This window comes from Oryzias melastigma, linkage group LG13, assembly GCF_002922805.2.
Source record: "Oryzias melastigma strain HK-1 linkage group LG13, ASM292280v2, whole genome shotgun sequence".
Taxonomy (NCBI): domain Eukaryota; kingdom Metazoa; phylum Chordata; class Actinopteri; order Beloniformes; family Adrianichthyidae; genus Oryzias; species Oryzias melastigma.
The window spans coordinates 27,401,217-27,416,681 of record NC_050524.1 but is presented as its reverse complement, the minus strand read 5'-3'; the positions used below and the strand labels follow the sequence as shown (position 1 = coordinate 27,416,681).

The window sequence follows — 15,465 nt, the reverse complement described above, 5'->3', positions numbered from 1 at the left end:
GTTTTTTTTCTGTGCTTTTTTTTTAAGGTCAGAGTTTGTTGACCACAACAAGGTGGGTAGCTGTTGGACTTCACATACTTATTATTTCTTTTGTTCTGCTTCAGTCTTTGCTTCAGCACAAAAAACAGTTTTGTGATAGAGAAACCAAACTAAATAAAGGTGTAAAAAATTGAGTCCAAAGAAATACATGTGATGTGATATCAACATGAGCTAATTAAGTTACTATCAAACATGTTTTTTTAATGGGTTATGGTCCATAGCATATAGTTCAACAAAAAGGCAAGAATATTTTCCCTTGCAGTTTATCTATTCCATCCATCCGTCCATCCATCCATTAATCTTCTTCCACTCGTCCAGGACAGGGTCGTGGGGGCAGTAGTTTAAGCAATGTAGCCCAGACTTCCTTCTCCCCGGCCACTTTGTCCAGCTCCTCTGGGTGAACCCCAAGTTGTTTCAAGGCCTGCCGAGCGATGTAGTCTCCCCAGCATGTCCTGGGTTCTCCCCAGGGCCTCCGCCCAGTGCGAACACCTCTCTAGGGAGTTGTCCAGGGGGTATCTAGACCAGATGCCCTAGCCACCTTAACTGGCTCCTCTTAATATGGAGATGCAGCAGCTCTACTCTGAGCTCTCTCTGAGAGACCGAGCTTCTCACCCTATCTCTAAGGGATCATCCAGCCACCCTACCGAGGAAACTCATTTTGTATTTGGGACCTCGTTCTTCTGGTCATGACCCAGAGCTCATGACCATAGGTGAGTCTTGGAACCTAGCAGTTTCATATATCATAAATGACTTAAAACCCTTTACAAAATTTTACAGATGAATATCTGCAAACGCAAATGGTAGTTTCATATTGATTTGGACTAATTTAACACATTTTTACATACAATTTGAAGTTGTTGTTATTGGAAATGGTCAGTGAGGATAAGATTAGAGATTGATGCGGAGGCAAAAAGAAGAAGGGGAGAATTAGAAACCTATGTCTCCCCATTGCAGACCCAGAAGACCATTTGGACAAAGGTTGTTAAAGGTTGATAATCGTCCAAGTCTGGGCCTTTGTTCTTCTGTTGATCAGATGCTACTATTCTCCTGGTTTCCCTAGTGTTTCAGCTTGTGTGTGACAACTTTAAAGTTCGTTTTTTTAAGGTTTTTAAGGAAAACTGTGTGTGTGCAAAAAAACAAAAACAGAAATAGTGTTACACTTCACATGGATAGTCTTGTATATTCACAAGAGGGATCAATCTTAAGTTATGTTTTGCAGGTAAGAAGATCTCACATATTGCTCTGCTTTTCCTTCGTCTTCCCTTGGATCTGCTGGTGGCTTTCAAATAGGAAACACCATGATGAGGACAAGAAAGTTATAGTAACATCAGGTGGTTCACCTTAAACACATATAGACTAGGCTAGCATTTACTGGCCATCCTCCCCTATCTTGTGCATGTTGTTCTGTGAAAGGTCACAGCACATACAAAAATTGAATTCATATGATATAAAAAAATTTTTACTCCAGTTTATTTTACTGTAAAAAATTATTTGCCATCTGAAGCTGGACATGCAGTAGTAAATGGGCTCAAAAAGTCAATATAAACAAGCCACTGAAACAATGATGAGGATGATGGAAACATGAGCTGACCGATACAAATGCAGGTATTATAGAAATGAATCCTAAAACAATAAGCTTTTTTTAGAATACTTTATTTTATTGTTTTGTCCCTTCCAGTCTTCTCCTCCAACTTGTTAAAATGCCGGTATCTTTAATGTCTTTCTTCTGACAGGGTGTAACCCTCCACAGCTCCCCTCTTCAGCACCACTTGCTCACATTTTGTGTCTCTTGTAACATTTCCTCTCTCTGTATGTCTTCAGGCACGTTGTCTCGCTGCTTGATGAGGCCAGTCCCTCCATGGTGATGAGACCGACAGAGGGTGATTAAAGCGGCACTTCATCTGGTAGGAAAACTGACCTCAATCAGAACTTCTCCAGCAAGAAGACATTCCCTCCACTTCGTCTCCTTCCAACCATTTCCACTCTCAGTACAGTGTCTGACTCTCATCCATGATTCTTTTGTTCTTCCTGACCCGATCCTTCTCCATGTCAGTGCTCCCCATCTTTCCTTTATCTTACCAGGTTCTAGTCTTCCTAATCTACTTTTAGAGATAACTATAAATGTATCATCATTGCCATGCCTTATGTAGAAATTCATTTTCCCTCTGATAAACTCAGAAATGTTGTGAATTCATTATTTTTTTGAGTGCAAACACAAAATGTAGTTTCCAGCATGGCTAAATGTGAACAATGCACACATTACTATATAATTAAACTTCCATCACTGATTTGAAGTAACCATTTACTTGTCAGCAAGCGTATGTGGAGTGCATGTGTGAACTGAATAATAGCAGCAATCCCAGTGTGTCTTTTATAAATGTCAGTTAGGAAATGTGTGTTGTGATGGCAGCATTTAACCACAAGCTAAATAAAAGATTTTCACTGGTTAGCCTGACAATTACTACTACCAAGTATCATGAATGTCAGCCTTTGCCACGCGATATACAAATGATACACATGTCTTCTACAATTTTTTTAACACAAACGATCAGAAGTCTGTGAATACATCTACTTAGGATCTAAATGGCAATGATGGATTAAGACCTCAGAAAGAATTCACAGATACAAGTGAGTTGGATAAGTATATTTTAGTGTAAACAAGGAAATTTACCAATGTCTTCAGCTCTCGATGATACTGGTAATCGCAAGACACCGAAAAAGTAACGAAGAATAAATGTAGGTAAGCAATCACAGACAAGACTTTTGACCACTTGTGTTAAACCACATTCACACACATCTCGGCAACGCACATGCAGACACTCACATAATAAAAAGTGTAAGTTAGTTAACTTACATTTGCATTTAAAACTCTTGCAAGTAGCAACACAAGTTTTTACAGCCATTTTCTGACTCTACGAATAAAATGTGCAGCAACTGAACATGCATTGAAAGTTAAACCAGGTTGATCTTTAACCAATCAGGGACTTAGATTTGGTAGTGGCATATGGATGGCGTTCCTTTCCATTTACAGTACCAACCATTTGAAAATTGATCATGGAGGAGAAATTAGTTATGGCAGTTTGGCCAAAATGATATAAGATCAAGTCTTTCATATAATGGAATAGAGCTGTGAAAGAAAAAGTGGAATTCCAGAGTTGAGTGATACTGGAAGTATAATTGTCATATAATTGAATGTACTACTGTCATTTCTTTATTATAAGGCTCAACCAACCTCACTTGTATCACCTGTGTTTCTCTTCATATGTACTCCTCCACTCCCGCCTCTCGTTTCCAGTTTGTAGTGGTTTGTTCTCTTGTTCCAGCAATCTTCAAATTCATGTTTCAAATCCAGCTACATCCGCAACCACGTCTCTGCCTTACACTCGGTTACTTCTGACTTCAGTCATGTCATCTCTTTCTCTCTGTGTACCTCTGCTGCTTATTTCTGTCTTTACCACATACTTGGTCGTGCAGAACATTAAGTTAAATGGACTTCCTGCTTGCATTACACTCTTCTTTGACTCAATACCCCACAAACCTTCTTCCACTGCATTGTTTCATGGAAACAAAGACTCAAGTCCTGCCAATTAATTTCTTTAAAAATCTTTAGTGGTGACCTGCCATGTCCTGAATTGATTTTGGGTTGTCCATTTTTAATAGTAATAAAAGATTGGATTTTTCTGTGCTTTTCCAGATGCTCAAAGTGCTTACAATGTATATCCATTATTCATTCCCTCCTCATTCATACTTGGTGATGGTAAACTACTGATGTAGCCACAGCTGCCCTGGGGCAGACTAATAGTTTCCCCCTACGGCCCCTCTGACCATCACTGGAACATTCATGCACATTCACACACCAGTGGAGCCACACTGGAGGCAAGGAGGGTGAAGTGTCTCACCCAAGGACAGAACAATGGTTGGCTGGAGAGAGTGGGAATCAAACCGCCAATCCTTCGATCATACACCGACCTGCTCAACCACCTGAGCCACTGTCACTCTATTTTATAACGTTCTGGCAGTACAACAAAAGTAAACAAATGCAGTCTATGTCAAAAATAGAGAATATGGTGCTTAATCCTTTATTTTTGGCCTCAGAGACTTAAGGACCCCGACTTGTGGGAGTCCAATATTTGATAAATGCCTTGCAACATGATCTTTCCAATCTTGAATTGGTCAGTGTGAGGGGGAAGTCAGATGCAGATAAGATGACTTTGTAATTCCTTTGAGGAAGCCTCATAAGTTGTAGCTTAGGAGGTTGGTCTGGGAAAAATTAATCGAAGACCAAATCTGAGTTTGAACTCCTGCCTGAAAGGATGTCAGATACATGACGTTGGACTGAAGCAAAGCTGGGGTCAGGAACCCAGTTGGTAATGTGGGCTTGAGTGAAGGGTGCTCCAGGGCTGGAGTTTGATCAGCAACGTGAGCTTGACTTGGTCATGGAATAGGACTGGACCAAGCAAATACACCATGAAAAATTGGCACTGAAGTGGAAACACCAAAGGCGATAAATTCAGGGTAAAATGGGGAAGAGAATGAGCTTGATTGCGCAGACAGTGGAGACAAATAGCATGGGTGAAGGCTACATGTTTGGGGAGCATAACACATCTTCTGTTTGTCCTTTACAAGAACTAAATGTAATCTCCAAAAAGAGGATATTTTCAATTCCTTACATAAACTTACATGTATATAAATTTTTTTTTTAATGATACTTCATCCCATTTCATTAGCTGAAAGCCACAGTGAGCAAAGATCACATTATTTTATAACATTCAGGCAGGAAAAATGTTGGCACTCATGCATACAGGATGATATGTGTCATTGTGTATAGGATCAGGAATAACGAATTACTTAGCCACCAGAGGCTTTTAATTAGCTCAGCTGATCCGGAAGTGATGCAATCATCGCGGCCCCGTTTTCAGTGATATTTAAATCCTTTTCTGCATGGATGGTCTGGGCAATTGGCAAATCTCCACTCTGTGCTGACTCTGGTTTGGATTTAATGCGTAAGGAGTGTTTGTGTGTCTGCAGCTGTGCCCTTTGATAAGTTTTTTTGAATGTGTGCGTTTCTGACCATCCTTTAGTGCTTAATATGTGGTCGGCTGGAGGGAATCCATTTTTCTCATCAGAGCTCTATCCTAAAAGGAAATCTTTCACAGCCGGCTTCAACTCGTAAATAACCTCACACTTCACTCCACTTTAACTTCTAATTAACAACGGCTCTGTTTGCTACTTATGCTGATGAATGAACACAGTGCCAACAATAAATTGTTCTTTAAAGTTGATAAAGACTTGAACTTGCATTTTTTATCTTTACTTTATTTTTGCCTTTCTAATTATGGTGACATCCAGAAGTCAGATATACTTCCAATAATGGAACTATAAGGCTTTATGCTGAAGTCAGTGAACAGGGCTGATTTCCTCATGAGCAGCAACAGTGTGATGGATCGCTGGTTAAAACTTTTGCTTCACAGCATGATAAACTTTAAAAAAAAAGTGTTCTTTTACTTTTGGTTTCTACCCTCAGGGGTCACCACAGAAAATCAGCGTCTTCCATCTAACTCTGTTTTCTGCATCTTCTACTCCACGTGTGTCGGATCCGGCCCGCCGGGAAATTCTATCCGGCCCTCCAGATCTTTTTCATTTTCTTTGTTATTAATGGCCCGGTGTTATCTTGCACTTATTTCTAACTTGCATAATTTTGAAAAAATATATTTTTACGGAGAGTTTAGGGTTTAAGTTGATTTATTCTGGAATAATATTATTCATATTTATGTTAAAAAGTTACAGTTTTAAAGTTTTAAAAATGGGCATTCTGCTAGCTTTATGGACTATCTTGGCATTTTTTAAGATTTTTTTTGGCTATTTTGGAGTTTAGCTAATATTTCAGTTACATGCTAGCTTTTTGGCTAACCTGTTTTTTTTTTGTTTTTCGGTTTTTTTTTTTTTGCTTGTTTTTTAAGCTAACTTGGCATTTAGCTAATATTTTAGCTGCCTATCAGCCTCAGCCTTTTCATCTATTATTTTCAATGGCCAGATATAGCTTCACACTAGCATTATCGCAGATAATGCTATATATCTAGTTGATAATTATCTTAAAATGTTACAGTTTTAAAGTTTAAAAAAAATAATTTTAGAGTATTCAATAAATGTTTACCTGTTCGGCCCGCAACCTAAGGTGTGTTTTGGATTTTGTCCCCTTGTGCGATTGAATTTGACACCCCTGATCTTCTCTAACACCAGATAGGCTAATTTGGCATTTAGCTAATAATGCCAAAGTCTTTGTTATCATAGGTCTGATTCGCACATTTGGTTTGGCAACGTTTTTACCCAATCCTCCATATTCATCTGGGCTTGGCCCATTCATGGCTACATTTAAAACTTATTTTTTAAAAATTCTAAGGTTTGTTTTTTATTTTTTAATGCAACATTTGCATTCCAAACACAGCAAAAATATGTCACTATTGCAGCTTTTAAAGGACTATTCAATAGATTGTACAGCAGAGTACAAAGAAAGAACAACAAGAGAGTAGTTTGGAGGAAAAAACATCTTTTATTTGAGTTTTATTTGAAAAAAACAGCAATTAATTAAAAAATAAAAACAGGTTTCCATATGTTACATTGATCATTTTTTTCCCATAAAGATTGATCTTGATGGACCGGAATGCAAAGATAAATTATTTTACACTTTAAATACTTTCAAATTCAGACAACCGACTTCCACTCAATGGTAAAAGGAAGATCCACATGAACAGACAGCATTGTAACATCAATAATCAGCTCCTGTGGAAAGAAATGCAGAGAGGAAAGACATGACTTAATGAGTGGCTTTATTCAAAATACATGATCTATAAATATATGTAATATTTAGATTTATTTTGGTGAAGTTTCATGTAATCATGTGAGAGTTGTGTTGAATTTTAACATGCACAAATGATGAAAGAATATAAATTATGACACAAAAAGACTGTTCTTCTTTAAGTCACAAACATGTTGAGCTCATGACAGAATAAACTGTCTTCCCTGACTGTATTTAAATCCTACAGCCCCAGCTGCCTCCTCTTTTTCAAGTTGTCACCCCTGCAGGCAGCATTTTAGGAGATAAATGAATTGTCTTGTGCTTTAAAAACATTTATTGCGATGCACACGCTATATCATCTTTCCCCTCATGTAATCCGTCTTGCTTCCTTTGTCTTTCTGCACCGTTTAGTTCTCATCGCTTTTTCTTTCTCTGTTCCATCTTTTCTGTCCCTCTTCCCAGGAAAAAGGAACGTACTGCTGTCATTTCATTATTCCCAGCTCAGCATTGCCTTTCTAACACATCCTCCTTCTGTCATTCTGATTTTCATCTGCAGTGGTTTGCCTTTTTTTTTCCGCTTCTCTATTTCCATCTTCTGAAACATCCACAACAATCAACAGCGGTGACATTTTAACCTCCAACTCCACAAGATATAGTTGTAGTAGCTTTCAAGTTCACTGAGTACACAAACCGGCGTAGGAATATTTCACAAAAGGTCAAAGGAGCGAGCTTTACTGTACCGCAGTGCCCTTTTTTTTCATTCCCATCAGATCTGTAGCTTTCTGTCTCGCCGTCTTGTTTATTAGTAGCTGTTCAGGTCTGTATTTGCATGTGCTCCACAGTTTTTTCCTCGACAAGTTTTATGTTTTTTTCTGATAACCATCAATTGAGCTCATTCATAATATTCTGATTTCAAAAAACTACTTTTAGGTTGTGTATAAAGTGCTTTTGATGCAAGGAATTTAGCATTTGTAAATACAGTACAAATGAAATGTAATGAAAAATGTATGTTTCAAAAGGCACCTTGGTAAGAAAGAACATGGTCTTGTTGCGCATAATAACAGTTTATAAATATTGCCTTCCAGTAAACTGTTTGAGTAGCTTATGGTCAGTAGACAATATTTACATGAGGTTTTATGTTCTTGCTGACCACTTGAAACATTATTAGAACATTTGGTGTTCAATTTCTTGTCCCAGGGTATCTTAGAATGCAAACCAGGGATTATGTTTCTGATCTTTTAGCTGGTGGATGACTGCTATCCACCAGCTTTAACTGCCTTTTCCTGAGTTTCACTTTTGCTGCAAAAATGAGCATGGGAAAGTAACATGATTTTGGCAAAAGCACGAGTTGATTGTCGCTATTGTTGACAAACTGCAGGCTTGCAGGGGGACGCGTACGGAACGTGAGAACCATCTTTTGTTTTGTTGTTTTCTTCAGAACTGGCACTAAAACAAATCACTCAACTCGAGAACAGGGCTGTTCTGTTCAGATAGAAAGAACTGCTTACTGAGCTGTAACAGCCATGCACAAAAGCTCAGTTTTACAGTGATTAAAGGAATAACACGTGCACAGTCACACCTTTTATCAAACATTGAAATGAAAACTTCAGGTTATGCCTTTTATTAGTAAAAATGATGAGCAGCTTTTATCCCTGTTTCTGTCTTCTAAAGAGTTCTTCTAACCCGTTTTATCACTTTTTTTGCTTTTTACTTCTTCATAGAGGATATTTTGCAAACGTCTTTTAGTTGAATTTCACTATGACTTACACATTTGATTAGCAGGAACACTGGGGTATAAAAGTCCTAAAAGTCAACTGACCTGAGTGTGGATGTTATGCTGTGGAGTCACTTTATGAATCGTCCCAGTGGAGTCTGTCAGAGTGGCTTCAGCGATCTTATCAGTTCCTGTGCCCCAGATCTTCACCGAGCCCAGAGTCAGACGGTCTTCAGGGCTCAGACCATTGTGGACCACATTATTGGTCAATGTGTTCTAGAAGAAAAAGAAAAATACTTATTTTTTCAGCAAATGCAATTTTATTAATATTTTTTTTTGTTTTTCAAATATGTAGATTTAATTTCCCATCGCTTTGAGTCCACAATAATCAGAATTTTAAGTTTGTATTTGCCTGAGCACACACAGCAGACACACACCAGCAGTCATATGTTACAGATTCATAAACATAAGCTACTGAAAGCCTGAAGAAAATGGAAAAGACATGAAGATTCTGGAGCACAAACAAAAGCACACACACACACACACACACGACTGTATGTATACGTACTCCATCCAAAATGGCATATGATGTGCTAATCTGCCAGGCAGTAATTGCTTCATTGGACAACCTATCCTCATCTTCTCACATCTGTCAGTTCACACGTTCACACACAAGCACGGAACGCACAAACTGAGCACATCACATACACTGGAGCTCTTTTCCTCTGTCGCTCCTCTTCTTTGACTGCCAGACTCTGTGTCTGTTTTATGGTTGTGTGAAATTGCTTTGGATTGAGCCTGATGGTAGGCAGAGGATAGCCACAGATGTTTGGCCACAGTGACTGTATGATGTAAATGTGTGCACATGAATGTGTGAGGGTGTATATATGTGGTTGTGTTCTTGTGGATGTGCAGTTTTTTGCAAAACACAAATGACTGTAATTTCAGTCCTATTAGCGAGTAAAACGAGTTATTAATACAACTTTTTTAAAAAAAGTTTTCTTTTTTAATTCATCATGTATAATGGATCACCAAGTGGTACTAGTGCACACACATTATATAATCACAATATTTTATTATGTCCTCTTCAAATGCAATAAATATATTTTCCAATTACTTTTGGGTTTGATTACTGCTCTTTTCTTTACTGTGGAAATGAAGAAGGTGGAGAACTTTAGGTACTTAGGGTCAACAGTAAAGAACGACAGATAGCATAGGGAGGTAAAGGAGAGTGTGCAAGCAGATGTGATGCTTGACAAATAGTGTCAACAGGAATGAAAGGAAAGGTGAAGAAGACTGTGGTGAGAGCAGCCATGTTGTTAGTTTAGAGACTGAGAAAACGACAAGAGGAAGAGCTGGAGGTAGCAGAGATGAAGATGTTAAGGTTGTTTTTAGGAGTGACAAGGATGAATACAATCAGAAATTAATCCATCAGATGTCTTTTAATGTTTGAATTGAGAAGAGGAGGGAGAGTGAAGATGCTGCTAAAAAGGACGTTGAGGTTGGAGCCATCAGGAAAGAGGAACACCAAAGGGGATGTAGAGAAGGAGGACATTGGTGTGAGAGAGAAGGATGCATGGGAGAGGGTTAGACGGAGGCGGATGATTCTCGACCCCTGAAGGGAGCAGCCAAAAGGCAAAGAAGATCTTTTAATCATGATAGAAGAGAGGCAGCATGTCCCAGAGGCTCTCAATAGGGTTGAAGTCCGGACAGTCTAGTGGCCAATCATGTGTGAAAATAATGTGTCATGCTCTCTGAACTACCCTTCAACATTCTGAGCACAATGAGTTCTGAAATTGTTATCCAAGAATAAGTCTCGACCATGACAAAAAGAAGAAAGGGAAGAAAAAAAGTCAGTAGTTTCATGTTATAACAGTTTGTTTAGCAGTTAACCCCAAAAGCTAATACATTCACATTTACACTAAAAAATGTTTACAGTAATCATTGTGGTTTCTCAATATACCACTAATGATAAAAATATATATATGTATACTTAACTTTTACCATTTAGTGAAAAATGTGTTTCTAAAGCAAAAATAGAGTTTGATATAAATAGTGCATTATATAAGTACTGTATTTTTTCAAACTAATAGGCCCAGTTAAAGGATAACCAAACAGGACAGTTGGAGGCTGACTCCACCCACAGCCAAAATGTGAAAATCCCGTCAGAGGGATGGGCTGGGGAACAGGATTGTTATCATTATCATGACGTAGGACTTAAATCACAACATTCAAGTGCAATACCTCAGTTGAACCTGTAGGGGGCAGCACATTCGTGATTTTGAGTATATTTTTAGGAATTAAACAAGTTTATTTTTAGTTTGTACAAATTTGGCAATGACCAACAGACAGCACTTTTAAAGGGCCATTTATAGAGGTCACCAGCCAAAAAAAGTTGATTTAGGGTTTGGTTACCCTTTAAAAAACGTTTTTTTTCTTCAAAAAACAAAGGGCGGCTTACAATTCAGAACTTCTTTTATATGGATTATTCTGGCTGTGCTTACTGATGTCAAACCAATTTTGAGAGGTACATGGTGCCCTGTTCAAATGTCGATCTGAGTTTATGAGTTCCAAACAAGGTTGGGGGTTATTGTAAATACGCTAATGCAGCTAATATGTCGTGGTGACAGACTGTTGTTTTTGAAGAGCTACAAACAAGGTTGGGAGTTGATAGAGTCACAGTAACATTTGTTTAAGCGGTAACAGTCTGTTTTTTAACGTGTTTCAAACAAAGTTGGGAGTTAGAGTTACTGTGAATATGCTAACGCGGCTAACACTAGTAAAAAGGCTAACTTGTAGCATGTCACAAACAAGTTCTAGAATAATTGCAGTTAATAAAGTCTGACTAACAGACTTATTTCTGACTTTTTTGACTCACTTAAAGCACCATTTATAGCTCTATATATGACATAAGTTTGAAAATAGACCATTCACGGGCGGTGTGCCTTGTAATCGGCTGTGTCCTACAATGCAGAAAATATGGTACACAAGGTAAGCTTGTCGTTTGTTGTCTTGGTCCTTCTACTGAAATGAGAAAAAAGGAAGATGAGGTGAACTCACCGCTGCTGTGGAAAAGGTTGCATGGAAGTATTTCTTCTGCTCCACCGTGTCTAAAAAGGAGGAAATAACAGTTAACGATAGCTTGACTCAATGTAGCACTTAACTTTCTGAAAAATCAAATAAATGCCCCAAAAAAATAGAAAATCAGAGACAGGATATTCACTCTGTAATAATTTCTCCCTTAAGTTTGTTCATGGCTGATCTGAGAGCAAAAGTGATGAGGAGCAATAAAAGTGTGTAACAAATGGGAATGATGTTGAACCGCATGAAATAATCAACTGGCTGCAAGAAAGATGGAACATTTATAACGAATGAGTGAAGGAGTAATGGCTTTTTCACTGGTCTGAAACCAAGAGGTGTGGAATAAAAAAAGGGGCAATTCACAAAATATGAAAAAATATGGAACAAAAAAGACATTAGCAAGCTTCGTGGAAGACATGGAAAGGTATGCAAGAGGGAATAGCAGAAGAAAGAAACCTGATGGAGCACATATCTCCAGGCAGCTACACGGGGGATTACTCTAACAGCTTATGTCACCGACTCTCCACGCATTCCTTCATTCATTCTTTATCTCTCTCTTTTTGTCCAAACAGAAACAGCCCATTCACAGAGGAGTGCCTCTTCTAACAAAAACACTTGAGGGACCAAATCTGTGCGAATAAAAGAACGGGCAGAAAAAAGTAAAAAGACACTTTTGGTTGGCTCAGTTTACCTGAAAAAAAAAAAAAAAAAGTGAATATAGTAGAACCTACAACAGCAGCCCACAAGCTCTACATGTATCCACTTTTAGACTAATAGACCCATGCTCGTCTTCATTTTCATTGTTAGAGTGACAAGGCAACTGGTTCGAAACTGTACTAGTTTCAGTATTGCTCGCCATTTTTTGTTGCACGCGCTCATTAAGTTGGGGTTGTGAGGGGCTGTATGCTAGTGGTAGAGAGTAAACAAAGGGATGATATGAAGTGAGAGCTGGCTTACTCCACACCAACAGTCCTGCCCACAACTCAGAAGCAAATTTCTAATGAACTACTACCACTCTACAGAAACTATATCCTAGAAAACTATATATTTTTTACTTTTGGCTAAAAACAACACATTCTCACTCAACTCGTTACATTTTGAGGATTGGTTAAGGACCCTCTGCATCAGTTTTTGACCTTTTGGGTGTCCCCCGTCTCATTGTTTTTTTTCTTTTACTTGCTGGCTGTCCATAAAATCAAGGGGCCGCAACCCTTGGATGCGGTACCGGTAACCCTAACCCAGCACTGGGCACGATACTGAATTTGGTACCAGATGCGTTAGCGGGCCCGGACGTGAACCGGTTATGGGTTATGGGTTAGGGTACCGGAGCACTTCACATCCCGGTGCTTGACCGGTTCCAGTTCTTGGTCCAAAGGTTGGGGACACGTGATTTAATGGGAACTGGCAGCACGTCAAAAAATAACAAGTACATTTTTTATGCTGAGCAGTCCCTAATCAAACGTCAATATGTGACGAGTTGGGAGTGAGAAGGTGTTACTAAAAATGGTATAATCATAACTCAAAAAACACTGGGAACGCTTTGAAAATAGATCAAAAGGTGATCAAAGTGGGACTTAATAACTTGATGAAATGATAATCTCATAGCTCCTTGCATTGAGCAACTTTGTATGCTTATTTATTTGTTACTTTTAATTTGTTTTAATGCTGTTGAAAAGCAATTATGCTTATTGGTGAGACTTTAAAAACAAACTTTTCATCTAAAGCTTAGAGCACATGGAGAGTCAGGTAGCAAGACTTGCAGCTCTTTCTCAAATTCTCTTAATTATGCAGTATGTTGTGTCTTTTAAGTGTGAGTAACAGAGCTCACATAGATGTGGCCTGACATGATGAAAGAATGGGTGTCACAGTTGAAGAGTGACCTTTCACTCACCTATTCCTTCTCCGTCGTCCCAGAAGAATGATCCTTCAGCGGTCCCACTGTCACTCAAGGCAACGATCAGTCCTAAAGGATTCTTTCGGCTGAAACAGAAGGGACGGGAAGGGTTAGAGCGGATTGCTGAAGGACAGCGTCTATTTCTGCCCCGCTGCTGAGAGCACATAAATTAGCATCCTTTCTGGAAGGATCCACCTGATCACACTGCTGCAGGATGTGCCACTGTCTCACTCTCTCAGTCTCACAGCGCCTCTTTCAACCCACAACTATGATCATAGGTGACATTCGTTTTAATCAGGAGGGTCTCTGAAGGGCCACCTCCCCACTATTTGTTAGGTTTAATACATCAGCATCAATGACAGAATAATTGTTGCAAAGGACTTGTGTGCTTTCTAAATGACAGCTATGATTAACCAGATGTAAATCAAATTTTTACCACCAGGTTATTATTTTAGGAACAACTTTCTGACAACTTGAGGATTCTTTTAACATAATAATGTAAACTATTTAAGGCCTTAAAGGGCTATAGATTTGTTTAGTTGGATATTAATGTCATGTTAAGGCCCAGCAGTGATGTGTTAACCAAAACCGTATGGATCAGATAAAGGAAAAAAACAAATTCTTCCAATCACCCTCATCCGCTGCTTTACTTGTTGCCATGTGCTGAAGACAAAACATGCACTTACCTCAGTCTGGTATTGCTCTCTGGTTTCTGCCAGGGCAAAATGTAGCCTCCTCTGACGTGAAGGTTGATACGCTCAAGGGGCGTTGACATGGTTAACCACTTGCCTCGGACCCCGACATCTTGAGCCTAGAAAATTCAGGAAACAATTGTTAGAGTATAATCACACAATATTTGTATGTGCCCAATAATAAGCACCGGTTTCAGTGAGCAGTTTGAATCAAAGAAAAAGACATTTTAGACTCTTGCATTAGAGATGTTTGCAAAACTTTTTGCAAAAGGGTTGCTTAAGGTCATTCCTTTTGAGAGATACTCAAAAAACTCTGCACAGTTTCAACTAACAGCACCCTACTAATATTTGATTGATTGATTTGTTGAGTCAACTAATAACATTTTAATTTCATTTTTGACTCATTTCTGCCAGTTTAGAATCATGGAAGCAACTATATCTCAAATGAAGAAAGTACGGTTTGCACTGTGCTCAAACATCTGAGTCTATCTGATATGTCCCACTGCTACTGCTGGACCTTTTTCCATCTTGTCCTTTTGTTCACCTGGCAGTTGTGGCCAATGTGCCTTAATTGGCACCTGCTGGCTATTTAAGACAGAGGAGACCAAATCACCCTTGATCTTTTCTTCCTTATACTGCTGAGTTTTGTTATTTTAGTTTGGGGTTGGACCTTGGTAGTCTTGATTTGCTGGCTTTGTTTATTTGTTTTCTTTAGGTAGATTTTGGTTATGGAGCCCCTAGCAGAGAGCTGCTTATTCCGACGGTCGACATGGCTGGGTCAGAAGTCTCACTGACATTTTTATTTTTTATTTATTTTTTGGCCAAGGTTCCAATTCCCATTGTCTTGTCTTTTTGTTTGGACCAGCGCACTAATTATTGGATTTTTGTTCTCTCACTTCAAGACACAGGATTTCTTTTGTTTAATAAACTGTATTCCTTCTATTCTCATTGGTGCCCAGTTTTTTGTTATTGTCCCTTTTTATATTTTTCCTCTAAGACCCAAGCCAGGTTTACCCATAGGGGAGGTAACACTATCTTAGAAAACATATTATCAAAGTCCTGAATGGTTTCCTGACAATTACTTACAGTGTGGTAGTCATACCAGCGTGCAGCTGGAATGTAGCCGTTGACCTGTGTTTCTCCCTGTTATCAGAAAAAGTACAGATGAGTCTCAACAAATTAAGAATAAGTGAGTTATGGAAGCAGCTTCTTATGACCTGCATAAAAAATTGCATACTTAATATATATA

The 15,465-nt window shown here is 38.7% G+C and overlaps 1 protein-coding gene across 1 annotated transcript in view; it reads right to left on the bottom strand.

The window, feature by feature from the left end:
• Positions 1-6,569: 6,569 nt before the first annotated feature.
• Positions 6,570-15,465, bottom strand: part of si (sucrase-isomaltase (alpha-glucosidase)) — a gene marked incomplete in the record, with an annotated part of 58,542 nt that continues 49,646 nt past the window's right edge. Inside the window, 5 exon segments of the mRNA XM_024277857.2 lie at positions 6,570-6,819; positions 8,655-8,825; positions 11,610-11,659; positions 13,522-13,610; positions 14,211-14,335. Of these exon segments, the coding sequence (XP_024133625.1) occupies positions 6,742-6,819; positions 8,655-8,825; positions 11,610-11,659; positions 13,522-13,610; positions 14,211-14,335 (513 nt within the window).